Below are 27,426 nucleotides of genomic sequence, written 5' to 3' on the forward strand. Positions count from 1 at the left end.
TAAATAAACAGATATTTATGTGAATATTTCTGCATACTTGTGGTATTAAGTTTGAACTCGCACAAACTTTTTTTTACTTCGCATATTTCTTGACTTTAATGAGTTCCCCACCAAATTCCCTGCTTACAAATATCTTTATTATTTTTGCAAACATAAGTTATTTTATTCGACCTTAAAATAACATTTTTCATTACATCGCGTATTTATTGACTTAAACGAATTCCCCACAGAATTCACTGCTTACAAATACCTGAATATCTTAAACAAATATTGAAATAAATATTTCTGCATATATTAAATATTTTATTTCACCTCAGATTAACTTTTAAACCCAACAAATGTGAAATAATCGATGTTGATTTAGCCAATAATTGAATTAATTTGATTTAGGCAAATTTCTGGCTCATTTCAGCTAATCCAATTTGGGGGGAATCACCATTCCATTTGGTGGGAAATGTTTTGAATCGATGATCTGCTTTATAGACCCAATTTGTATGTTTTTCATCATTCTTCCGAGAGAAAGTCGAGAAACAAGCGCATTGTAAATTTATTTCGCAGCTTCCCTGTTTTTAAGGATGAGAAGAGGTTATTTGGGGTGGGGAGAATGCCTACCCCATCAATTTGTAATTTGTAAATTAAATTGGCTTTTTTGCAGCCAAGTTCTGCTGCCTTCTTTTTTGTGGTTGCCCTTTTTTGTTGTGTGGTATTCTTTGTTGCTGTTGTTGTTGTATTCTCAACGCAAAAAATGTAAATTTATCAAATTGATTTAAGGCCTCGGTTGATGTTGATGTGGATGGCGTTCAATTTAAATGCCTAGAATTAATTACACATGCAAAAACTCACTCACACACACACACACACCTTTGAATTTTGATGTTGTTTTTATTATTGGTTTCTCACTCGCAAAACGACGTTAACACGGACACAAGACACTAACTTTGTTGGCCAGTTTAACTATTGGCAGTTGGTATTTGATATTTAATACTTGGCTTTGCTTGCTGCCAATTCTTGTTGGCCAGGCTAAAAGTGCCGCAACGCAATCGCCGCTAAACGAACTTGGCTACGTTTCCGAGTTGACTGATTTGAGACACGCTGTTGGCCAAAACACGAGCCCATTTAACGAAAACTCGTGTTACGAAGTCGCCTCTCGCTTATCACACACAGACACGAAGTTATCACTCGTGTGACTGTGTTGAATTTCACTGCACTTCGTGCCGACAGAGAGGGAGAGAGAGGCAACTGAGAGAGCGACTTTGCCGGCTTTTGTTGGTGTGTGGTGAGTTTTATGCATTGGTGAAAGCTTGTTGAATGTTGCAAGTGGCATGTGGCAAGTGGTTATCAGTTGCATCGTCAAACTGCAACTGCAACTGTTCACTCTGGATAAATACTCCGACTCTGATGAATGCCCAAGCCAAGACTGGGCTGATAGGAATATGGCCAACTCACTGGCCTAATCTACTCAGGCTGTTCAAACTTATCACTGGCCAATGTGGTCTGACCTGAAACTCAGTGAACACTTGAAAAATACTTCAGGTCAAAGTGAGTTTCAGTTTCATTTTTAGTTACTAAAGCTTGCATATTTATTTATATGTTTTTCTATTTATTTATTTTAGTTAACTATGTCAACTATTAGTCAACTATAGTTTCTTACATTTGTATTAATTATAATAAGAAATTAACATTTTCTGAATTATTAACTAGAATAAAAGGATTCTCAAATGAAAAAGCACTCTAATTTGTAAATTTGTAAATTGTGAAGAAAAAAAAACACTTCTTTCCACGATCACTTTTACAATTAGACCTATTCTTTCTTTTCTTTCCTATTCTTTCCTATCATATGTGATAGGAAAATACACGTTTTGGACACTAGTGATCCATGCTCATGAAATAAAAGAAAATTTAAGAAATAGATTTAGATTTTCATGTTCTTCCAAAGAGTTCTTAATGTTGTGATAAAAATTTAATTTACCCTCTGTAAAATCTCGTCAAATTGGAGTCAACTTTTCATCCTATGAATTTGATATAACAGAACTTTCATCTTTTCAAGCTATACCATTCATTTTTGGGTTTTATTTTCCAATTTCAGCTATTGCTCCTTTTGTTTTTAAGCCCAGTTAAGTCAACACTTGACAATGTGATATCTTTTGGTCTCAAATTGCGACACTAGGTGTCGCTTTCATCTTAACTGAAGCTGTTCGTTGTCAGTTTTCATTGCGAGATTGAAAACTTGGCCAGTTGGCCTCTTCTAATTGATGGACTGCCGTCGGTTTCTTCCTGTTTCCCATCTCGTTGCTCCTTGCCACAACATGTCCAATGTCGGTGTCCTGTTTGTCAACCACAATGGCGACTTCCGTTGCAGCAGCAGCATCATTGTTTTTGTTGTTGTTATTGTTGTTGTTGTTCTTCGTCTCTGTCACTTTGGAACATTCATTTTGACTTTCATGCGCTTGTCAACTGGCGGCTAAGAGTGTTTTGTTTTCGACCACTTTATCGTCCTTCGTCCTCGGCCTTCTACTCCTGCTTATCATCATGTTGATAGTTGTAGCTGTTGCTGTTGCTGTTGTTTCTGTTGTTTCTGTTGTTTTTTATGCTCTTGTCATCGAAGCAAGCAAAGAAATTCGATGCAGTTACTCGACATTTCACTTCGACTTCCTTCGACTGCTAAACAGGCCAAACTAATTACCTCGCATAATAAATCAGAGCTGTCATACTTTGCCATTAGCTTGACAACACCACCCACCACCCAAAACTGGCCCACTTCGGTTATTGGTAGCATTTATGCAAATTGCCAGCAATACGAGAAAGTTGAGACGAGAACTCAGTGCTGAGAACTACTAGATAAGAGGTACGAGTACGAGTACACAGAAAAAAAAAGAAATCGTTTTAAAATTAAAGTTTAAAATATTTCCATGTATTATTCTTACAGAAAGCCAAAGAAATTAGTATTACTCAGGAAAATAGTGCTTAAATCAAGTATTTTGAATTGGGTTTTTTTCCTTGGACTACTTATAAATTTTTGAATATTTCCAGGATTGTAAATTATTCAATATTTTATTTGTTTTTGTTTCATCTTTTCAGTTTTAGCTATAAATATTCATACTTTTATTATTATATTGCAAAAAGCCGTCTTATTGCATCATGAAGTTGTCTCTGCTATGTTGTTCCAAAATTTTATCCTCCTCGGCCTTACCCTTTGTGTTCCACGAATATCAGTCAGTCAGTCAGGACAAACAGCCTTATAAGATTTAATTTTAAGCCTTTTTTCTAATATTTCAAATTTCATTAAATCGATTGTTGACATTTAATAAATGAAATAGATAAATTACGTGATTATCGTTCTTTTGACACCGAATTGTATTAATTTTATCCCGCAATGCCGAACTGTTTTTTTCTGTGTAAGAATACGATTTGCAAAAGAATTCAACGATGCATGCCTGAGGATAGCATGCATTGCATTATTAATTGCAATTTGTTAGCGTTTTCCTAGAATTTGCTGCAGCTTTAACCCAATAAGAGACATGTTCAAACACACACATTACATATTAAATAGCCATAGAGAACTGGACTGATTGTCCCCTGGCTGGCAAACGAGCTTATCTATGCAAAATTAATTGATTTCCATTAAAAAGAGAACACAAAAGTGCAACTGACACATTTTTCTAGCTAACTTCTATAAGGGAAAGGTTTCTTGCTTCATAGCGTGACGTGAATGATGATTGAGCTAAATTAAACAACAAATTGTCAAGTAATTAGTTTTGAAAATGCAACGTTAAAGCTCTTAAGAACTATCGTCAAACTATCGATTAAAAATGCTTAAATTATGCTCACGAAACTCAACAATAGCAATTTCTTTTCTTTTTCTTTTCAGCCATTACAATTTTGAAATTTCGCTGCATTCAATAAAGCAGAAATGATTGATTGCTGTGTTATGAATAGGAGTATTAATTAACTATCGTTAGTACTATCGTTCAACTTACCGCAATTGACGAAAAAAGTTGACTTTCTTGCGAACTTCGGGAATAATATGCATGTGGTCGTCGAGAAACTTGTAATCAGTTCCTGTATTCGGATCAAAGTCATTCTTTGGCAAGCGATTGAACATAAAGTCGGGAGTTCCCCCTTTCGGTTCGAGTGGCTTACAACGCGATGGATATGGCTGGGTGAATTCACGCATATAGCCAGATCTCAGCGGTTGTACCAGCTCCTCCTCAGTATCGATTGGGCCATAACGCGGACTACAACATTCAGTGTTTTACTTGCTCAAATCGATATAAGTTAAAAGCTCATACTCATCCATATTAAAGGACTGAAAGTTGACCAACTTGTGCTCGGTGGTGCATATTGTGCGCTGTGGTCGAGATCCCTGCTCCAGCATTATCTGTGTGGTTGTCCTCATGTCCGAACTGTCCTGAGGCACCCACAGCCTCGTCTTCCTTTTGCAAGCCATCTTTACATAGATCGAATTGATTTCTAATATTTAATTATTATATTATTTGAGAATGCTTCAGAGTGTGTTTCGTTTATAAAATGTTTTCAAAAAACTGGAGAGCAAATAGTTATATCTAGGTGCTTATGACAGTTTTCTCACAAAATTAGATTTGAAATCTGGTAGCCATATAGAATAACAACAATATCAGTAAAAATATTTGTCCAAGGCTCAGAATCAAAGTTAAAGTTTGGTTTTCTGTATTGTACAATATGTAATTTAAGATGTAAGGGGTTTTTGATATTTAATATTTTTAATTTAAAAAATTTCAAAATAGGGATGATAGCATTGAAAATCGCAACCAAGATTTTGGGGTAAAATATTTTTTTTACCAAATTAATTAAATTTGAGTACAGAATGAATTAAGAGGCCAAACCATGATTAATGAAGGATTCCGCTTGAAAATCGGTTCACTTTTAACAAAGTTATGGAAATTTAAAGTTGGTCCGACTTTGGATCTATCAACTTTACAAGTCAACATTTTTGGCAGATTTCACATGATTTTTAACAGAAATTTAAAAAGTATTAGAGACAAATTTAAAGTGTTGTTTTATACTATTTACGATGTAAGGAGTTGATTAAAAGTGAAAACTAAAGATTTAAAATTTTGAATTTTCAAAATATCAAAGGGGGGACCCTTAGCATCAAAACCATGATCTAGAGAAAAATAATTTTTTTTTCAAAATAAACTAAATTTAAATGCAGAATGAATTAAGAGGCCAATCCATGATCAAAGTGGGATTTCGCTTAAAAATCGGTCCAGTTTTGACAAAGTTATGGAAGTTTAAATGTGTCTATTAGGATAGAAAACACTGGCTTCCATAATTCGGTAAATACAATAATTGAAATCAAATCATTGAACAAAAAAGTGTGTATCAATGAAATCTCTAGCGTATTTAAAACAAAGCCAGGCGAGTGTCCTGAATAAACAAATGAAATGAAAATCGCACAATCAGTGGGTCAGTGGGTAATACATAGGTGGAAAACAGAAGGCAATATGGGATGAAATGGGAGAGGGAGCAAATGGTGGGAGTTATTGCAACAATTGCGTATAACAATGCATTTGGTTTGCAGCTTTCTCTCTCATTATGAGTAGCCATCTTATTTGCTTGCGTCGACATTAATACGGGCTAATTAAACAAATATTGTGTGTGTGTGTGAGTGTGAGTGAGCGTAAGTGTGAATGGATGTGCTGTTTGTATGTGTGTGTGTGCTTGTGCATATCATATGGCTTATATCAACAATCGACAGCGGCATCGATGACACCAGTGCGTATGCGTAATGTTGAACAACATAATGCGATAGACACGCATGCAAGGCAACACTGCGAGAGTAAGACAGCAGTCGAGTGTGCGAGTGAGATGGCTGCAGCTTGTATATGCGCGACAGTGTGTAGCATAAATTATGATTCATAATTTTGCTTGCGTTGCATTTTGCAGCGCATAATTTGCATTTTTGAGCATTTTTACAGCGCATTGGGCATAATTAAAAGTGAGTGCGACAACAACAACAACAACTACAACAGCTACAGCAACAACAATATGCACGCAACATAGAACGTGCAACATCAGCTGCAACTCTCACACTGACTTCAAATCGGACTCGGAAATTTACTTTATCCTTTTTTTTGGACTGGGTGTGTACACACTGAAATGCAATTAAGGCGACGACAAGGCAGAGAAAGTGAGTGAGTGAGAGACAGTGAGAAAGAGAGAGAGAGAGAGCTGGTCTTACCTTAAAGATTACACGGTTGACTGGGCGCAGTTTGAGAGATGAGGCATGTGGCAAGGCGGCAAGAGGCATGAGGCAAAAGGCAACCGTGGCGCACTTAACAAATTAATGTCAAGCCACAATAAAAGTCAACAGCTGTTTTTTGCTTTTGGGGCAGCCACAGGGTAAAATGGGGCAGGGAAAGTTGCCTCCGAAAGGGGCGTGGCACCACAGTTGAGTGCAATGTCATGCTAAGGCTTACTGAGAGTTAACTGCACTGATAAAAAAAAATAATGCTCCTCAACGCATTTATCAGACGAACATTTTTAGTTTTGTAAGAAAGATACTAAGAAATGTACCGAGAACTTAGATTTCCCAATTGAAACTATACAAATTTAGAGAGTGTAGTAGTATTTCAGCCTTAAACCTGGCTTAGTAAAGATAATTTGATAGGTATTTCCCATTTCGTCATAGAGATATAATAAAAGAAACCGCTTCAAATGAGTGCACTTAAATAAGATATTTATTTGATTTTAATATATTTTCGTATTAATGTGTGTTTTTGTTTTTATGTATTTTTTATACTTTTCTTTAAGTTCTTTTATATATATTGAAATAAGTAAAGGGTATCCTATGGTCGGGATCTCGACTCTAGCCTTTCCAACTATTTTTTTTTTGTCAGTGTGTCAAGCGCTAAATGAGGCAAAGGTGCAACGCGTGCAGCCAGCGAATGAACGGAAAACGGAAGTTGCCACTCACCTGGCAACATTTACAAATGCCAACACAACACACACACACACACACTTTCACACACTCACACACACACACAGATAGAGAAACATTCGCATGTTTTAAGCGATGTCTTACTGAGATTTTGCGCTTGACATATAATTTTTATGTTGCCAGCAAAGCTTAACTGTGTGTGTGCTGTGTGTATTACTATATATATGTGTGTGTGTGTGCGTGAGTGCAGCTTGCATCCATGTGCATCCTGTGTGCAAATGGCAAAAGTTTTGCACAACTTTTGATGGTTGAGGTGTGAAATTTACGAGTCGCGACTCCAAATGGGCATATAATTATTATATAGAGCAAAAGCCCAAGGATGCACGCAAAAAGCTCGAAATTATTTAGTTCTACTTTTAGACATTAAATGCTGAAATTACTGCAAAGCAAAAGTTCACTTAAATTGACAGTAAACTAATAATAAAAAGGACGAAATGAAATACATGAAATCCCAATACCGATGGTCTGCCTATACACTTATCTTTATATATAGCATAAGAGATAACTGTGAGTTAAAATACAATAATAAATACAGTAAAACATGGCTTAATGTATATAAAGTCGGTTGAGTGGAATCTTATGAGCTTGGAATATTTTGCTGCTGCTCCAAATGAACTTCCTGGCCAAAAGCAGCAAAAACAACTTCACGCCACTTGGAGTCAACCACAACAACAACAACAACAAAAACAACAACAACGAAAAAAAAATGCAGTTAAATGAGCGGAAATGCAAAATTAACTCGCCGCGAAAGCGCAGAACAAACAAAGAAATTGTTGTACAACTGGAAAAAAAAATAAAGGAAAGTAAAATGGAGAAAAAAACAAAGAACAAGGAGCAGCAAAATGAAGAGGAAATAGAGAATGAGAGTTGCCAGAGGGATGAGAAATGAAAAAATTAAAACCAAAAAAAAAAAAAAAAAACAGCCCCCAACAAGAGAAATAAACGTTGCCACTTGGCCAAATTTAATGCAAATATTTGGCCAACCACAAAAGAAAATGCCGCCAGAAGAAATTTAATTTTTAGAGCCATAGAGGGGTCTAAACTAGTGTTAAGTTAGGTACACCTTCAAATTAAAGCAAAACATAAAAATAATCGAAGTAAGGTCCGTAATTTGTTTATTATCAAAATTATGAAGTATTCTCCATTTTCCTCGCTATTTTATCAAGTTTTGGCCTCACAATTTGCAGCAACGCACTATGGCGCATTTCAGGAATGTAAGTGGCAAAAATCTATAACTCTTGAACCCGCTGAGATATAGGACAAAATTTTAAATTTATATTCTTAAAACTTCAAAAAAAATTTGGACCAAGAAACAAAAGAAGGCGTGGCATGGGAAAGGGCGTAAATTAACGTTCATATTTTTCAATATTTAAAATGCGATAAAAAATTTAAAAAATTATTTTAATAAAACTTTTATTTTATATTTTTTGTTTTAATTTTTAGAAAATTATAAAGTTGTTAAAAAAATAAAAGTTAAATAAAATTACTTTTTTTTGTAGTTGGAATTTTTTCTGAAGTGTTTTAAAAATAAAAGTTAAATAAAATTACTTTTTTTATAGTTGGAATTTTCTCTGAAGTGTTCTAAATATATAATTCAAATTTAAGACCGATATCTCACCCAGTTCAATAGCTAGAGCTTTTCCAATCAACTTCAGCCAAACCTGACATAGTAAAGCCTTTCAACGTTTTAAATTATTTGCTCCTGAGCATAGGCTAGCTGTATGGTGTAACATGGAAAAATGCCGTGGGTTGTGTTACTAACAGCCAAAAATCTCCAATCGGGCACAAAAGTAGCAATTTTATTATTTTAACTCTTCTTGAATATTCACAGAATCATAAACGAAAGTCAAATTTGGTGGCCTCGATTGGACTCGGTTTTGAAAATCAACCAAAAGTTGAAAAAGTCACCAAAATTATAGGTCCACAAGGAAAACAAATTTTTTTTTTAAATGTTTTTAAAAACTTACTTTTAAATATAAGTCAGCTTAAAGAACAAAACCTCACCAAACCAAACCTCACCTCGATGTAAAGATATTCTGATCAATAGTTGCACTTAAAACGCATATTTTCTCTCGTTCAGAAAATTTTCGAAAATTACCCCAACTTTGAAATTCTCCACACGCCACAAAAATTTTTCTAAAAATAAAAAATTTTCTGCATAAATTACTAGAACCAATTCTTAATCGAACCACTCTCAAATTTCTTTGCCACGTACATTCCTGAAATACGCCACTGTGCAACGTTTAAATCGCTTACAACAACAGAAGCTACCACATTTCCCTCTCTTCTGTCTTCTGCTCTCAGTCTGCAGTCTTCACTCTCCATTATTTAGACCCCTTCTCAGTTCTCCTTCTGCGTCTTTCAGCTGCCAAAAGTTTCTTTGAGTATATCCACAAATGTTGAGCTTGATAAATAGAAAATGAAAATTGTAAATGATTTATCTTCTTGTTGGTTGTTGTCTGTGACAAGCGACGCACTTTTCAGTATTTGAATTAAGCGAAAATTATATTTAATTGTGGTGTTCGTTCTTGTCAGTTAGCAGTTGGCAATGGTCGAATGAAGAGAGAGAGAGTGGGAAGAAGAGAGACAGAAAGAGAAAGAGAGAGGCATTTGGTTTAAAATTAGACAAACGTTTTGCAATAAAAATGACTGTAAAAATAGCATTAAATTTATGGCATTCCAAAAGGGAAACGCAAGTCGAACTAACAACAACGTCAGCTCCTTTTGCTGTCTTGGCGATTTTACTACGGGTATTTTGTTGTTTCCCCCTCCCATTTCTCCTCTCTTCTGTTACTCCATAGTGGTATTTGGCACAGTCTCCGCATCTGCCACTTGGCACTGACTTTTGAGAGAAGCTGACGGAGACACGGGAGATTGGAAGACAGTCAGTCGCACTGACTTTGCACAATTAATGACGGACAGCCCAGCGGACGGACAGTGCAGGACCAGGACTAGGACCAGGACCAGGCTGACTGTAACCCGGCCACGCCCCTTTTATTTTTTTTTAGGGTAAAGTGTGAGAAGCTTTGCCAAGTGTCTGTGTCACCGCTAAATTTAACATAATCCTGGAACGCTCGCTTATTTAATGCTCCCATTTCGGCAGCTCCTGCCTGTCACTCACACCTCCCACCTCGCACTTCCTGCCACCGCCCACCTTACCCCTTGGGTGCGTCCTTGAGTGTCTTTGTCCTGCGGTAAGCCTTTCTTCTGCCGCGCATAATTAATTTCACGCTCCTGCCAAAAATATGCGCCAGAATCTCGTCCGCCTCTGCCTCACTTTGATTTGCTCAGCATGGTTGCCTTTTTGGCCGTCTTCTTTCTTTTTCTTCGTCTACTTTGTCTTGTTGTTGTTGTTATTGTTGCAGCCCCTTAAGGGAACTTTGCCATTTGTTTTGCACTTGGCAAACGCCTTCAATTTTGTTTCAGCCAACTTGCAAGTCGACTGCCAATTTTCAGCTGGCCCACAAACGAGCCAAAGGCCAGACAAATCAGCTGGCAACGCTTGCATAATGTCATCATGATAAATTCACCCTTAACATCTAGTTACTCAACTTAACTATTGACAGGTTAAAAGAAACTACAAATTATTATGAACAAAATAATGATTATGATAATTCATCCCGAAAGTATGCAACAAGAATCGAATAATTAAAATAATAGCGCAATTCTAAAAGTATATTGGCCAAATTATTAATAATATTACAGAAGTGTTCCAGAAATACAAACCAAGCGAGATCCATCCAGAAACAATACCACCCTCAATACCTCCTGAGCCAAGTCTTGACTTGACTCAAGGTAGCAGGACAATTATCATTTGTAAAAAAATTTCATTATATTTCTAAAAAAAAAAGTCCACAAACATTAAAAGTATGCTACATCAATTGTATTCATATATTGAAAAACTGACTCAGCAACATTGGGATAAGAGGACACAACTGTTATAAATCCATCGGATATAACATATGTATATAGACTGAAACGATCAACTTGATTGTTATTTGTTTTTTTTCCCTGTAGGAAACATATTTGTATTCGGTCAGATAGTACATTGTTTTGTGCACAAAATAATATCTCGCAAATTAAATTGGTTTTTGGAAAATTTATTTTCCGGTCTATTAAGTAGCATAGATAGTTATAATCAACTGACCTACCTCCACTTACTATGTAGCTTGTAAGTGTATTCTCTGAAATATTGCAAAGTTGTAAAGTTCATAATTTGAGAAATTCAATCACACTTTATTCATTCGATTCGCTCGCTTGATTCGTTTCATTCGCTCGCTCAGCATTCATAATTGTTTCACAGCTGCAGCCGATAACAATTTAAATCCATTGTTGTCAATAAACAATTATTGCAATTCCCGCAAAGCAAACTTCAGTCGCACCCCTTTTTTTATATGAGTAGGGGTTGAGAGAGGGTAGGGGGTTGAGAGAGGTGCATCAGCCCCATTAGCCACAGGCGGCAGTCGGAGATAGCCATGGCCTAGACCAATGCCAATGCCGTTGCCGTTGCCGAATCGTTGAGCTTTTTATCTTCATAAAAACGCTGCCAGACAAAAACGACAGACGGACAAATGGACAGACAGACGAAGCGAAATTCATTGCAAAATGTTCAAAAATGGTGCAAATAAAAAAAAAATAGGAAAAATAGAGCAACACGGAAAAGTGAATGGAAATGAATGGGACATGGAAATGGGGAGAGAAAATAGCAGGAATATGGGACGGAAATGGGGTCGGGATGGGGAATGGGTATGTCATAGACAGTTCGGCGAGAGGAGCACTAAATAAAGTTGCAGTGAAAACTATTAGAGAGGTAGCCGCGTGGCAAACAAAAAATTCACTAAAAATTCCAAAGCAACAACAACCACAATGCAACCAATTGAAATAACTACTATAAAATTTGGCTATATTTGCAATTGGGGGGAAAAACATAGCGACAGTCGATAAAGGAGCAGACAGCGATCGGGGAAGCTGAATACGTAACAGAAACCGAAATAGAAACAGAAACAGGAAATTAAAAACGAATTTTGCAAGTCTCTAAAATAAATGTGTGTGTGTGTCGTAGTACATTTGTATCTGTGTGAATGACTGCAGAAAAAATCATGTACTACACATTTCGACCTACTAAAGTCAAGTATTTTGATATTATTTTAAAAACGATACCTTTAATAAGAAATTTAAATATTTAAGTATTTAAAAAGAACTTGGTTTAAGTACAATTCAAACTTACTTCAAGTCTCTTAACGCATAAGGTAAAAGAACTAATGAGCTTAATATAATAAATAAAAATAAATAAATAATCAAATTTGTAGTAATTCGTACTTATATCAAGTAAAATATATAAAAAAAAATTATCGAAAATTCTTAGCTCGAGTTCGTTTGAACTATATTTAAGTTTAGCTATTTTCTTTTCTTTTTCTCTCTGTGTATGCCGCAGATTGTTGGCATCAAGAGACACTTTGGAGGCGGCATTAAGTAGAGCAACACACAAAGTGTTTAATTCAATGGCGGACAGCAAATGGGGACAGTGGCAGTCAAAAGTTTGCCCTCTTACCTTGACTCATAAATTTATGTGCAAACTTTTACAGTCTTCCTCTGTGTGTGGGTGTGTGTGTGTGTGTATGTGTATGTGTTTGTCTGCAAATTATGCAATTTTAACGCATAAATTTCAGGACTCGACTCGACTCGAGGCCTTTGGCCAGAATCGGAGTAAAGCCAAAGTCGGAGCTTCGGGGCATCGTCGTCTGCCTTCTGTTGGCATATAACTTAGCCGAGTTCACGACTGTCTAATTAAAGCCAGGCCAGCAGTCTTAGCCTCTTTCCTGTCTGCAGCTCTTCAAATGCCTTCCGTATACCATTTCGTACCTAGAAACTGTGACTTGTAGCCTATTTTATCAGTCCAAAAGTACTTACCTCTACATACCCTGTAAAGTCAACATTAATATTATGAATGAATCTTAAACGTGTTTAAAAATTCATAAGCATTGAACACAAAATTATATAACTTTGACTAATAAGAAAAATAAAAGAATAATAATAATATATGTTTTTATTACAAAATTAAAGTAATTGAATTATTTTAATGCTCAAATAATGTCTACAATATTTCAGCTTTAGAATTATCTAAAAAACATATTTTCGAAAAAATATATTATATTAATTGGGTATCTACAAGTCAGTGCAATTTTTATTTTTACACTTTAAGTAATAAAAAATAATTCTTAATCAAAACTTTGCTGCAAACTTGCACTTTAAATAAATGTAAAACAATGGTAAATTACAATTGCATTTCTAGGGTATCTATAAGTTGTCGGCACATCAGTTCATGCATTTTGAATTTTCTATGGTTTCTGGCTCGTAAACATAAAAGTTGGCAATGCTCCCCGGAGACAAATCAGTTTGATTTTGATTGCAACTTTTACGGCCTTTGGCACCTTATAACTTCTTCTTTTTTTGGCCACCTGAAGCGACCGCCTATCACAGGCAGACAGCCAGGCAGACAGACAGATAAACAGACATCTGCTTTTGGCCAAGATCATATCTTGGCTGTCTGTTTGTCTGTATGTTTTTAATTCTTACAACGTTTGTTGCCGCCTCAACTGCAACTCAAACTTATAGCCACGTGTTTTTGTATGTTTTTCATCATGCTCTTCACTTTTATTCTGCGGGATAAGCTCGTTCAACTTTTGGCCAACAACAATTCGAAGCAGAGTGTGGAAACTTGACTCGTATTTGCGGCTGTTGCCAGCTTTTATGCGTGTTTCGTGCCACCACCACAAAAAAAAAAAATGATGGCCAAAAGCAGGCAGGAAAAACGCCTTAAACAACAAATTTTGTCTCCACAATTTAATGATTGGCAAGGGGGAGGATTAGGGGAAGGGGTAGGGGATGAGAGTGCTTATAGACTGCTTAAAACAAACGGCGTGACAACACAGACATGAAAATATTTAACCACATGCAGAAGAAGCGGCAACAAAATTGCCATAAAGACAAATTCAGTATCTTTTTTTTCTCTTCCCCTTCCTCCTCTTCCTGTACCTGTTTCTCCTCCTGCCCTGCTCCTGGTCCTGCTGACCGTGTTGTGTCACACAAAATGTCAATAATGTTTTATGGCATTGCAGTGTAATGCTTCAAAAACTCACAGCTTTTGACTGAGCTGCACTGGAAAAAAACTATAGAGAAAACAATGTTAAATATTTAATTTTTTTAATATTATTCTTAAAGATAATTATATTTTTTTAGGTGTTGATTTTAATTCTAAAAAGCTTGCTGTATTAAAAAAAATATTTATGTAGTGTTTAGATTTAATTAAATAATTAAAACTCTATTGTAACAATTGGTGGAAAAGTTGTGCATACTATACTTTTTTAATTTTAAATATTTTAAGATTTTAACTCAATTTTTGTTTTAAAATAAATGTTTATAGACTTATTATTATTATAAGTTATTGTAATATTAATGTTTTAAGTGTAGTAACAACCAAATATTTTCATTTTGACATGCAACAGCAATCAAAGGCAATGGGACAGTCAAGAGCAGGAGTGGCGAAAAGGGGAAGGAGGGGCATGGAAAATGGAATATAGAAAATGGGCATGTGACAGGACAAGGGGCAAGTGCGCCATTTCGTGGCCTTTCTTGCGGTGTTGCCTGAAATTGGCCAGCAAACAAGGCAACAAGCAAGAATAGACAAAAAGCCATATAAATAAATACAGAAAGAGAGAGAGAGAAAGAGAAAGGCAGACAAAAATGAAACGCCGAAATCCAATTCAAAATGCCATCAGACATTCTAATTTCATTCATTTCTCAATACAATCAAGTGACATTGCCATAGCAAAGGGAGAGAGGAAAAAGAGTCCTGTGGAAGGTCCTATTTCGAACTTCCTTATGTCACATAAATTCCGATTGTGATAAAGCGGAACAACAACACCAAATGGACATGACAGACTCTGCCCCAAAAACAATTCTTTAGTCTTCTCTCTTCGCCATAAATTGAGGCCACAAAATTGAATTTTGGTCAATGATTTGGCATTCCTGCCTGAATACCCCTTTTAAATTCAGGTAAGGAATAAAAGCTGGTCAGTCAACAATTTGGGCATTTTCTGAAGGACCTGCTCATTATGGCATTTGCAGTTGGTAACATAAATGCAGCTGCAAAAGAGGAAGAGACAAAGTCTAGTCGGAATCACAATCAGAAGGTCCTACACTAACTTCTATTATCCTTCAGTCTGCATTCCTTGTGGACATTTTAGACACTGAATGCAAAAACGACAGAACAAATGGAAAATGACTGGCCAAAAAAAAACATTTGACAAATTTAACCCTCAAGTGCGAAAAGACCCCATCAGAAAAAAAATCTGAGATTTCTTACACAAAGTAAATATAATGAAAATCCATCGTAGACATAAAAATAAAATACAATTTGATAGGAAATTAAAATCTCAACAAAATGATGAAGCAATAAGCTAGAGAAAATCTAGTTTTATGTACAAAGTTCTTAAATTATAAATAATTATAAATTATTTTAATTTACCCCCCTAAAAAAAAAAGCTGGTCATTTGAGGGTTAAGTGCATTTGAGCCAAGTTTTCGCTGATGCTGTCTCAAGTTTGTGCAAACTGTATAAAATAAATATGAATTGTACCGTCACCCTAGGGTCAAGAAGTAAATCGTTAAGGCTTGCCCAAGGGTTCAATTTGCCAGGCTTGTAAAATTTGCATTGCAATTTTGATAGCAAATGGTCAGAAGTTGAATTGAATTGCCACACGAAATGTTAATTGGCATCATAAAGCAATGGGGCCAAGACAATGACAGCCCCCAATTAATTAAAGTTGCAACCCCGACAGCAACAACAACAATAACAAATATCATCGATGCGCTGACATAGAAAATGGTTGAAACGCGTCTAGAATGCAATTAGAAATTAATTGTGGCAATAATTGCCCTATAAATAAATCTCAGCATAAGTGTGTACTCAAGATATAAGTGTGTGTTGTGTGTGTGTGCCAAATTGCAGTTGAGTTAATCAGGCAGACAACCGGTAAGTTGATTTAAAGCCGCAGCCAACGGCGCGTATGATTGATTTATCAGCACAACAGCAAGAGAGAGAGAGGGAATTAAAGGCAGCAAACATGAAAGAGAGAGAGAGAAAGAGAGAGGGCGAAGTTTATTATGTTTTCGCCTCTGGCATTGTTTTCTGTTTGCATAATTCCGTAATTGATTTGCATTCTCGTTCCCCTTTAGTAGATTCTCTCTGAATTCAAGTCGAACATTTTTATACCAAAAAACTCACAACCAAAATAAACTGCAATGGAAATAAAAGTAAAAATAAATACACCAAAACTTAACAGCATAATTTACCTGCTAGTGAGAATAGAGCAAAGAAAATTGGCCAGAAGAAAAGTCGCTGCCAAGAAGGAGTTTTGGCCAAATCGCGTGGATTTGTTCGCTTTAAGCAGCAGTTGGTGCAGACGGGTTGGTAATTCTTCTCCAGAATTCTCGCAACGTTGTCGGCACTGTTATCCAAGGCGAACATCTGTCGCATTTCCTCCTCCGTCTCCACACAGTTCTCTAGGGATATATTCACTTGCGTCCTGTGAGACTCGCTCCAATCTGCAGCTGAATTCCCTGCAGGATCCTCCACAGTTTTATCCGATCTGTCGGATTGATCGTCTTCTGATGCGTCCTCAGGTTTCAGCATGTATTTTACTTTCATCACACAAGAAGACAGATTTTCAGGAGCTGGTTTCATCAGGAGTGTCAACTCAATGGTGTCGTAAGCATCCAGGCTGCCTCTTGAAGGAATCACCTGGAAGAGCTCCTCATTGTCCAGCTCAATTAAATAGACCAGGTCCTTATCGCTAACATTGAGCAGACTCAGCTGACGCTTTTGGTTGTGTGGAAAAGGAGCTTGGAACTTAACGTTCGTCGGGGAAACAATCAGCTTATCAAGGACTTTCATTTTATTGAAGAAAAGTAACAATTTCTACTTCAGAATATCCTATTTAACTATAAATTTTATTCAATATACCCATGAGTTATTATGCAAGCTTACTGAGATTATTTTTTTTTTTTCAATTTGAGTTAATGCTTTAACTTGCATGAATTGAATTAATTACATATTTTCAATTCCTTTAATTCTGTGAGGTAATATGAAGTAAATTTTTATAAAGGAAAGCCGAGACTTGGAGCTGTATTTAGTCAGCAGTTATTTAGCTAATTAACTAATGCAGTTCAATTGAGCTATGCAGCATTTATCTACAGTCAGTTGGAATCAGTTGTGGTCTTCCTCTGGGCATTATGTAGATTGTAGGAACGAGTACTCGTAGTTGGGGTAGACTGAGTAATAAGTGTGTCACATCGATGGCATTATTAGCAACAAATGCCCAATAAACGCCTCGAGGGTCCATTCAAAAGCTACCGCAATTTCGCCAGCTTGGCCAAATTGAGGCTACCCTCGTCTTGGATTCTTTACGCACACAGACACTAACTAAATGGCCAGATTAAGGAGTGTCCTGTGCTCGCAAAAATGTCCTTTGTCCCGTGCTTTCTGTCTCCTCTCTTATATCTTTTATCCCCTGTCCGCTGTCTGCTGTCTGTTGTCTGTTGTCCATTGTCCGCTGTCAACAACATTTGTACAACGTATTTTTTCATCTTTCTTTCTTTACAGATTTATGAAAAAAGTAGCTAAAAAAGATGAAGACGAAGAAGGGAAAAGCGAAAGCATTGTTATGCCAAGACAGTCAGGACAGTCGCTGACAGCCAGGACAGACAGGAGACAGGAGACAGCCGAGAGTAGAGAGAAGGGAGAAGAGTGACGAGAGAGGAGAGAGGAGAAAGCGACAAGTTTTGGACGACAAAATGCTGCGTAGTTGAACACAGCTGTTTCAAAAATATAATAAATAAATAAACATAATTTATAAGTAGCAGATTTTTTACGTCTGCGTTGGCATAAACGCTTCAACACACACCCCCGCACACCCCCTCACACCACACTTTTTTTTGTTGTTCCATCTTTAGCTCTGGAGATGAATGCGGTGTCATCTTTGAGGGTATTTACTACGGCATTGCTCTGAGACAAAGACAAAGACAATGACAACAATAATTCCTTTCTCACTAGTTGAATGCAAAATACGTAAGCGTTACGTAACCAAAACGTAAGACCGTTTCACTTAAAGTGTGGCATTTGTAGCATGCAACAAGTGTCACCTTTAATTTATTAAGAAAAACTTAAATACTTTAATATAAAATAAAAACTTTAAAAATAATTAGCGAAATACTGCTATTTGTTTGAAAACAAAAAATTAATCAAACAGCTATTAATAAATAAATTTAAATAGTACAATAAAGTCTAGCCAAGTTATCAGTTTGAATTACTGGTTAATAGAAATAAAACATTGTGACCAAAGTCTTTATTTATAAGCTTGAAAACATAAATAAATCAATTTTAAATTTCACTGGACTATAATTTATTTAAATACTTAAAATTAAATCACAATAAAATAATTGCAAGTAAATATAGTTCATTCTCAGCTTGAAAATCACCTTTAAACTGACTTTAAATATTTTCATGTGCCGTCGACTTCACAGTGCACTTTGAGTTGTCAAAAACAGTGTCAACTTCACGCCCACGCTGCTGACACGCCCCCTCTTCTATCCTTGCCTCTGTATAAAAGAAAGTCGAAATAGAAAACAAAGACATTTCTGGCCGAATGGCTAACCGCAAGTCAAAAACACAAACGAACTAAAAGCCGCGCACTCAGCAACAGCATTTCATATACTTATAGCACACACACCTACACACACACATACTTGACTAACACACCCACATGAGTGGGGAGGAGGATTGCGACAGAGGCGGGGGCGGAAGGGGACGCCACATTCAAATGGTTCCATATTTCTTGACAATTTAGGACACCATTAGCGAAAAATTATTACTGTGCGACGTCAGTGAAGCAGAGCAATGGAAATGGGGGAGAAAATAGTAGAGAAGAAGGGAAGAGAAGCGGAAAGAACAGGACCAGGCCAAGCACTGGAGTACATAGAAGCTGCAGGGGAAGTGAATACTAAAGAGTAAAGAGGGAGTCCGATTTTGGCGGGCAAAACGACAACACAGTGACTTCTAAAAGCGACGCCTCTAAAATGTGTCAAGGAAGGGGGAAAAAAAGAAACTGAGCAGAAAAAATTTTAGAGTTAGGAGAGGGGTCTGCAAAATTACTAAGTTTATTTTTTTAAATACTCTTCAGGGATTGGTATGCTATGTAACATGCTGTGTAACTACCTAAAATCATTTTTATATTGATAAATATTCGGTTCTATATTAATATTGATATTCTATCTTCACAGTGGAGAAGTAAAGCCAATGTCTGAATTGTAAATATATATTTCATCAGTGATGAATATTCGAAAAACATTATAATATTTATTAAAATTATTTACAATCCGTTCAAAAAATAAATGCAATTTATAAAGACATAAAAAGAAGTTTCGCCCGAGCAGGGACTTGAACCCTGGACCCTTGGATTAAAAGTCCAATGCTCTACCGACTGAGCTACCCGGGCATATATTTGAGACCCGTTCCGACATAGCTTTGAAAAAAATCAAGAGATAATGGGTCACAGAAATCTTCAAATGTTAAATAATTTTAAAATAGTAATGTACAAGTATTTCGAAAAATCAATGAGGAGTGTTCCAGAAATGTAAAGCAACCGAAAAAGAATGGGATTTCGTTTGGTTTTGCGTTTGTTTGTAGTACTGGAACCCTGCTGCATAACTCGAATTTCGAGGAAGAGATTTTTAAAAAATTATAAACGGTTATAACTTTGTCAAGTCTTAACCGATTTCCTTGAATTTTTTTTTAATTATTGTCCATTTTTTCCAAACTTTCCCTTGGCACTTTATTAAAAAAAAGTGATGTGGGAAAACTCAAAATTTAAAACTCAACTGAGAAGATAAATGTTATTTCCATAAATTGTAGCTGTGTTTCTTAATCGGATCAGTTGTCATATTTTTAAGTTATCGAACAAACTACAAATTTTGCAATATATAATTGATTAATTTATCGGGTATTTAGGGTATTTAAATTCCGTATTGTATCGCAAGTTTCTTTCAGTTTTCTTTTATGTATGTTTAGCATGCCTTACTGTTTTTTTTTTGTCGTTCTGTTTTTGGTAGAGAGCGGTAAACTTATGTGGGTGCTTAAGTGAACCATTAGCGCCGCGCGTCATTAAGTTGTTTCCGCTTCGCACATTTCTTCCACTGTTTTCAACCGGGTTGCAAGCCTAGGCCTAGTTCCATCCCTCTCTCTGCCCCTATTTCTGTCTCTCTCTCTCTGTGTGACTGTGACTTCAACTCCTAGTAGAACTGTGGCATTGAGGCACGTAGCTCTGCCGCGTATCGAGGCTTGTGGGCCACATCATTAATGTTTATAGACCAGACCAGATACCCAGACTTGTGTTTCCTCTTTATGCGTTTGCCTTTACCATTTCCTCTGCTTTTTCTCTATTTTTCCCACCCACTGTGCTCAGTGGTTCATTGACCAGTCTCCAAGGAACCCAGAGGCGTCTTGATTTATGTGCTTCGATGTTGTCTGTCCGTTTAGTGGTGCTATGTAATCATTTTAAGTAGGCTCAACATGTTCTGCCGCAATTAAATGAGTTTAGCAAATTGATGGCTTCACTTTCAGACTCACAGTCCGACTGCTGAGTCGCAGAGTCTCGGTTACCAGTTCCACAGGACAAACAGCATCCGAGCATCCGTGTCAAGCGCAAAATTCAATTAAACGCAAATCAGTGCAAAAATCACATGAAACAACGCCAAACAACCAACATGAACTTCACACAGAAGCTGTTGGGAATGAGTAGAAACAAGTCCAATAGCACCTCTCACTCCGCCTTCTTCCTGCTCCCCTCCCCTCGAAGGCCACAGGCAAATAGCGCACAGTGACACGTTCTGCCAAAACAGCTTGCAAATTTTATATCTTTGGAGTAAGTAAAGATATCTGTAAAGTCTTGATCTGTAAATTTTTATTGTATTATATTGTATTAAGTTTAAAGTGATATCTTTAAAATTTAAGCAACAAATAGAGAAATATATAAGATTTTCAAGTTGTGCTAAGTTTTTTTAATGCAGGCCACTTTTTATAAGAGGCGAGTCAAATTCTCTAGAGATTTCTATGGGGACCTGTACATGATATTTTTATCACGGGTGTTCCAGAAATGTAAGCCAACCAAACACGAAACAATAACCCATAAATTTTCAGCTGGTTTTCAATTAATTTACATTTCTAAATAAATAATAAATAAAGCTTCAAATTAATATATTTACTAGTGGTTTAGTAAATTATTAATATAAAATTAAAAAAAAATTTAATAATATTAAATATTTTGAATTTATTTGTCACTTCCTACCTGCAACATCTTTTAATAAAATAAAGAAACGAATCCTTATCAAACTGTTTTAAACGTTTTACTTCCGTTAAATGATTTCATTTTAGATTTATTGTTTTCGCTACGTGATTCTCGTGAACTCGTGTCACTGTGCAGCGTGAGCAAACGAGCAGCAGGACTCTGAGGCTATCATCGTTGCACCTTTGGCTAAACCAAGCGGCACTTAAACGCCACACACACTCACACACATACTGCCCCAGACACACATGCACTCACACATATCAGGCATGCAACGGTGCAACGCGTCGTATGCGTGTTTTGCTGCTAGTTGATGGCAAATAAAACCAATTGATAGTGAAGATAGAGAGAGAGAGAGAGAGAGAGAGAGAGAGAGGGGAAGAGAAGGGTGGGAAGAGAGAGGAACAATCTGTAGCCATTAGGAGTTTAAGTGGATTTGATGAGCCTTTACTGTATGCACTGTGGTGCAACTACATCGCATGTTCTAATTATGACAACGCCTTTCCCAGAACAACGTGCTGAGCTCCTGTTTCCAGCTATCGTCGTTCTGTCGATGTTGTTGTTGTTGTTGCTGTTGCTGTTCTCCCATGTAAATGTTTAACATATGTTACGTAATTGAATATGTAACTCACATGCATTTATATCGTGCGATTATCTAGTTAAACTAACTATGCATTAAGCATGATTTATTACAGTAAGATATCACAGTACACTGAAAAAAGTTGTATATTTTCATATAAAAATATGTATATGATTAAAAGACTTAAAATTTATTTAAGAACACAAATCGGAAAATTAGATTAGACCGCTTAACATTTTTAAAAGAATAATTCTTATTTATAGGTCAAAGTGTGGAAATAGTTTTCACCTAAAATTATCATATTTAAGATGAATGGTCCTCAAATTATACAATTTTTTTATTTCAGTGTGGTTATCTCAGAGACTAAACCATTTGATATAAATAAAGATGTAAATAAGTACTTTGAGCTATGACTTTTAAGTTCAATCTGACAAACTGATTAATCAAAATTGGCATTAAAATATTTTAGAACTCAATCAGAACTGTACAATTTTGTAAAGTTGATTGACTTTTAGACCAAAAGCAACAAATGCTGGCCAAGTTCTTGGCCTCTTATAGGAATCTGATGCTATATAGCTAATTCATATGGTTCTTTAAGCTCACTATGAATCTGACTCAGAGTTGCATACTAACAAATTGGTTTATCGTGCATCCGACTGGCGCATGCCACGCCCACATTTACGCCCATATGCAATGGCCAATGCATTTGCATGTTTATTGTGTGGTGGCTTTATAGCTGCAATTGCCAGTTGCCAATTGTCATAATTAAGGCTTATTTACAAGCTCACAATCCACGAGAACGCACACGCCAGCAACAACAACAACAATAACCACAACAACAATAATAATGACAACTACAACATTTAGAGCGCTTACAGCAACTACAACAACAAGTAAGCAATCCTCAGTCGAGGTGATCGACTGCTAGATTCCCAGTAACTTTAAATTCGCAGTCATTGGATTCAATTACAATTATTAAATATAAATAAAAAATAAAAATATAAATAAATTACAACTAGCGGCTCAGTCGAGCACACTCGATAGTGGGATATCCTGTGCTCAAGCAGATGTATGCTGCATGAAATTTTTGACAGATTTTTCCCATTACAGATAAATGGTAAAGTGAACCGATTTAAAACAAGTTCATAAACAGCGAGTTTCATTAAGATACATAATGAAACAACACAAATTTGCATACTTATATTATAAACTCATAATTCTCTGCCAATTTTGGTTACTGGGCTAAAAGCAAAAGAAGCAGCAGCAATAATAGCAGCTAACCTGTCTGCCAATATGTTGGCAAACACTGCTAACGACAAACAAACCCTACGAATGTGGGAGAGAGAGAGAAAAAGTGAGTTGGTGTGTGTATGTGTGTGTTATTGTGTGTGGTCATTTGACGGCTCATATTGGTAATTATTTGCATATTGGCCAAGTGTACAGTGCACGATTAATACAGGAAGAGAAAGAGAGGGAAGTGGACAAGGGGAGAGATAAAGAGAGAGAGAGAGAGAGAAAGATAGAGAGAGATAGAGAGATATCCTAGGGAAGCTCGTTCAGGTGTTGGTTCGACTGTCAAAAGCATTGATTAGCTGTAGTCAACGCTAGAGAGAAGTGACGGGAGAGAGAGGTACGGAGAAATCGCACAGGACTTGAACATGACACAATGGATCGATTAGGAAAATAATGTGGCAAAAAATGTGTAACTTTGAAACCGCTAAAGATATTGGTCAGAAATTTATAATATATATTAAAACACTTTAAGGAAAATATATACAAGAAAATAAAACATTATATTATTAAGTTTTTAGAAAATAAGAAAGGGGAAAAATTCTTTTAGTATTTTTTCAAAATTTACTCCAACTTTGAAAAGCTCCATACATTACAGAAATTTTTTTAAAATATATATAAATTAGTAAAATTGATTCTTCATCCAACCACAACAAAATATTTGACAAACGGAACAAAATGAATTTCTGCCACGTAACTTTAGCAAATGGGCCATAGTACATACATGAGTTGAGTTGGGTTGCATTCCAATTGCAATTCAACGGAATCGGAAACGGAAATAGAAACAGAGGCAGTAATGGGAACAGAAATGCGTTCGCTTTTAGCTGAAAATGAAATGAAACGCGAGAGAGAGAAAGGCAGAGAAAGGGGAGAGAGTGGAAGAGGGATAGAGAAGAGACTTGCTGAGCTATTGGACTAAAGAAATTTTGGCTTATATCGTTTATAGGCGAAACGCAAACAATTTGCACGTAAAAGCAATAAAGTGTGCACATGATTTGCCTCCATTGTGCAGGTGAGTGAAGTGCGCACCTGCAAAATAAAATAGAGCCACTTCCAGTGCCACTTCCACATGGGGCATGCCACGTGGACTGCTTGCCAGACAAGACTGAGAGTAGAAACAACGATTGCGATATCATTTCAAATTGTTTTCAATCAAATGTGACTTGCATCTGTAATTTGTATGCAAACGAGTAAAAATGTCTGGATTCGTGATTGACATTACACTCCCGGAATGTGAAAAAGAACAAGCACATAAAGCTGACATCCAAAATTTAGCCTTGAATCAAATCTCTAAAAGAAATCCTGTGAATAAGTCCTTTTCGGTTTCTTTTTGATAAGCTTCTCAATTTACAATCGTACATAATATGACATAAACAATTTGAACTCAGTGTGGCCAGTTTAATATTCACTGATAAAAATATGAACGTTTTAAGACCAAATTAATAATAATAAGAATATTAATCTAAAAAATCACAGTGCTTGTGGTTAGAGACGCTGCTTCAGTTAGAAAATGAGGGCGGGCTATTAACCCACTTTTGCAAGGGGAAAAATAATAATGGAATATTTAAAAAAGCCAGAAAAAATTGTAATTGTAATTGTAAAATAAAAATATAAACTTATGAACCTGCCTTCGCTATTTTTTAATTTAATTGTCTTAGGTACTTAAGTTATTCCTATTAATATAATACTATATTTAAAATTTAGTTTTTTTATCAGTGTATGAGTAGCACAATCGAGTTATCCATTGGTCACACTAAATATAATATATTTAGATGCTACATTGTAAACAGAATTATTATAGTATATTTTAATTAACCATATTATATATATTATATTATATAGTATTAAAAATAATTTCTGTATGACTGGCTGGCTGTGTGAGTACTACAATTACGTAATTAATTTGTCACACTAAATATAATATTTGTAAACAGGATTATAGTAAAATATTTTAAATAATTATATTTGGCTATTTTCATATAATATTCATATTTATTTTAAAGAATACAATACAACGTAAAGTACATTTAATTTGATTCAAACTGTTGTAATTAGTTTGAATTACTTCCAGTTATTATTTGATACAGATGTTCTTTAATTGATATCTGTTATATTCGATAGTTCTGCGTAGTTCAAATTTGCATCTTCGGGCTAGAAATTCAACAAAGTTTGTTAAGAAATAATTTAAATTTAAGTCAGATTAATATACTTACTGAACGCGTATGTCCTCGCTGATAAACGTTGTATATTTCATCCCAATACCGCGTTCGAAAATCGACCAAGACCCGATAATTTCTATCCCAGCAATTGCAGTTGCAACAGAATATGTTGCAACTATGAACTCCGCAACAGGGTGTTGGCTTCTTGAAGCTGCCACAGAGTTTGGTAAAGCAAAAGGTTTTGCTGAAATGAACGCGTGCACCCTGTGGATAGTCCGAGCAACTCTTCTTGTTTGTAGGTTTAAGATGAAAGTGCAGCACAGTCGATGAACAGCACGAATTTGCCTGTATCACTTGCAAAAAAATCAACTGCAGTTGGGCTAAAAATATCAATATTGCCGTAGAGATGTTCATGATGCATCCAAAAGAAATACCGAGAAACCAACTAACGACTAGCTAAACAAAAATAGAACTGGCTAAATCGCAACGCTCAACTGCGACTAAATTTCCATTCGTCTTGCAAATTAAACGCGTAACTTAATTGTGAAACAAGTTAATAATAAATATAAGAATATATTGTTCTTTAGATAAGGGGACCAGTAACTAATTCTGCAAGCTGTCTAACAAAAATAATTGCATTTGACGTAAGCAAAAAAAATACAAAAGATAAATTCAGGGATTAAGATATTTTAAGTTGACAAGACTAAACAAAAATGTTTCAAAAAATGCAAAAAAAAAAACCAAGACAAATTGAAAAAAATATATCAATAAGATTAAAAAAAAAAATGATACTTTATAATACTAATATAAGAATTTAATCGAAAGACTTGACAGAATTTGACATTTTAAATTTTAACCTTTCAAAATTCCAAGATCTAGAAAAAAAATTCTTGTCTTCGAATTTAATAATAAATTAAACCATGATCAAAATGAAATTCAGTTTAGTTTGTATCAACTTTACAATTCAAAATTGTAGTTATTTTTGTGTATACAGAAAAACTACATACAAAAATTTACCGACACTGTAAAAAATCAAACGTGTAGTATTCCGTTTTGAAAAATAATTTATTTCGGCTACAGTTTTGGTACCGGTACTTAAAATTAAGCGGTTAGTTTCGGTTAATGGTTCCAGTACCGGTTCCAATATAAATCACTGTAGTTAATATAAAAAGTTGGAAGTCTTTATATATATTAAGCCAAAAGCGGATTTCCCTCCTCATCTACGGGTTTTAATTCAGTGGTTCCTTTCGATTCCGTTACTACGGTTTCGTTGTTAACAGTTTCCGTTTTGTTGGTATCATATTTGAATATGATTGGCTGCAATTTAGAGTTTTAAAAATCATTTGAATTTGAGTAAATCTACCTTAAATTGTACCTTTTTTGGCTCAGGTGTTATCATAGTTATATTGGAGCCAAATCTTTCCATTAATTGTCCCACAACACTGCCTCGAATACAGCCATCATCGCAGTTGCAACAGAATATGTTGCAACTTCCCACTCCACAACAGGGCGAGGGTGCTGTCAAGTTGCCGCAAAACCATTTCCAGCAGCTGTCTGTGAACCAAAGGTGGTTACTTTCTGCATAATTGTTGCAGTCATCCTTGGGCTTAATCCCGAATCTTGTGTAAGTCCCGGTACAGCACTCGGTGTCCCCCGTTCTCCAGGGTTGCATCGCGACGAGCAGAAAGAAAACCAGACCTAAGTAGCGCATTTTTCTATCAGAAAACTCTACACTTGAATAGAGCATTTATTTATATACCGCGTACTATTTATATCAAAGCCTTGACACCATGTCTAATAAATAATCGCATTAATTATATAATCATATCGCATTACATTAATGCATGCAACGAATCAGTTTAGTAACATTTTATATTATTAAAATTCGGAAAACGTGACTTTTTATGTAATTGTTGAGCTTACAGCCTGTCTAATTAATAATCCCAATTTTTATAGAAATATATCTTATATAAATTATGCAACGAATCCATTAGTGATTTTAGTATTAAATATATGTTAT

General features: G+C 35.7%; 4 protein-coding genes and 1 non-coding gene across 6 annotated transcripts; all 5 read right to left on the bottom strand.

The window, feature by feature from the left end:
* Positions 1-3,818: 3,818 nt before the first annotated feature.
* On the bottom strand, positions 3,819-4,482 carry LOC117780786. Its single transcript, XM_034617441.1, has 3 exons — positions 4,290-4,482; positions 3,978-4,235; positions 3,819-3,921 (listed from the first exon to the last, which is right to left on the bottom strand). Exons 1-3 carry the CDS (start codon positions 4,445-4,447, stop codon positions 3,897-3,899), a joined length of 441 nt encoding a protein of 146 aa, XP_034473332.1. The 5' UTR covers positions 4,448-4,482; the 3' UTR covers positions 3,819-3,896.
* Positions 4,483-16,108: 11,626 nt separating this feature from the next.
* On the bottom strand, positions 16,109-16,951 carry LOC117781022. Of its 2 annotated transcripts, none has more exons than XM_034617735.1 (2): positions 16,350-16,951; positions 16,109-16,295 (listed from the first exon to the last, which is right to left on the bottom strand). In XM_034617735.1, the coding sequence occupies exons 1-2, from the start codon at positions 16,931-16,933 to the stop codon at positions 16,247-16,249; spliced, it is 633 nt and encodes a 210-aa protein (XP_034473626.1). In that variant the 5' UTR covers positions 16,934-16,951; the 3' UTR covers positions 16,109-16,246. The 2 variants fall into 2 exon arrangements, with proteins under 2 accessions (XP_034473626.1, XP_034473625.1); XM_034617734.1 differs by having other exon boundaries at positions 16,109-16,276; positions 16,333-16,951.
* A 2,508-nt stretch (positions 16,952-19,459) lies between these two features.
* Positions 19,460-19,532, bottom strand: Trnak-uuu. The gene has a single exon. It is a non-coding gene; the product is annotated as a tRNA-Lys (tRNA).
* A 5,746-nt stretch (positions 19,533-25,278) lies between these two features.
* LOC117781092 lies at positions 25,279-25,848 on the bottom strand. The gene is made up of 2 exons (XM_034617806.1): positions 25,461-25,848; positions 25,279-25,398 (listed from the first exon to the last, which is right to left on the bottom strand). Exons 1-2 carry the CDS (start codon positions 25,818-25,820, stop codon positions 25,342-25,344), a joined length of 417 nt encoding a protein of 138 aa, XP_034473697.1. The 5' UTR covers positions 25,821-25,848; the 3' UTR covers positions 25,279-25,341.
* Positions 25,849-26,449: 601 nt separating this feature from the next.
* Positions 26,450-27,145, bottom strand: LOC117780282 (protein Diedel-like). Its single transcript, XM_034616738.1, has 2 exons — positions 26,782-27,145; positions 26,450-26,723 (listed from the first exon to the last, which is right to left on the bottom strand). Exons 1-2 carry the CDS (start codon positions 27,115-27,117, stop codon positions 26,598-26,600), a joined length of 462 nt encoding a protein of 153 aa, XP_034472629.1. The 5' UTR covers positions 27,118-27,145; the 3' UTR covers positions 26,450-26,597.
* Between the last annotated feature and the right edge of the window lie 281 nt (positions 27,146-27,426).

This window comes from Drosophila innubila (assembly GCF_004354385.1).
Source record: "Drosophila innubila isolate TH190305 chromosome 2L unlocalized genomic scaffold, UK_Dinn_1.0 4_B_2L, whole genome shotgun sequence".
In the NCBI taxonomy this organism is placed as follows: domain Eukaryota; kingdom Metazoa; phylum Arthropoda; class Insecta; order Diptera; family Drosophilidae; genus Drosophila; species Drosophila innubila.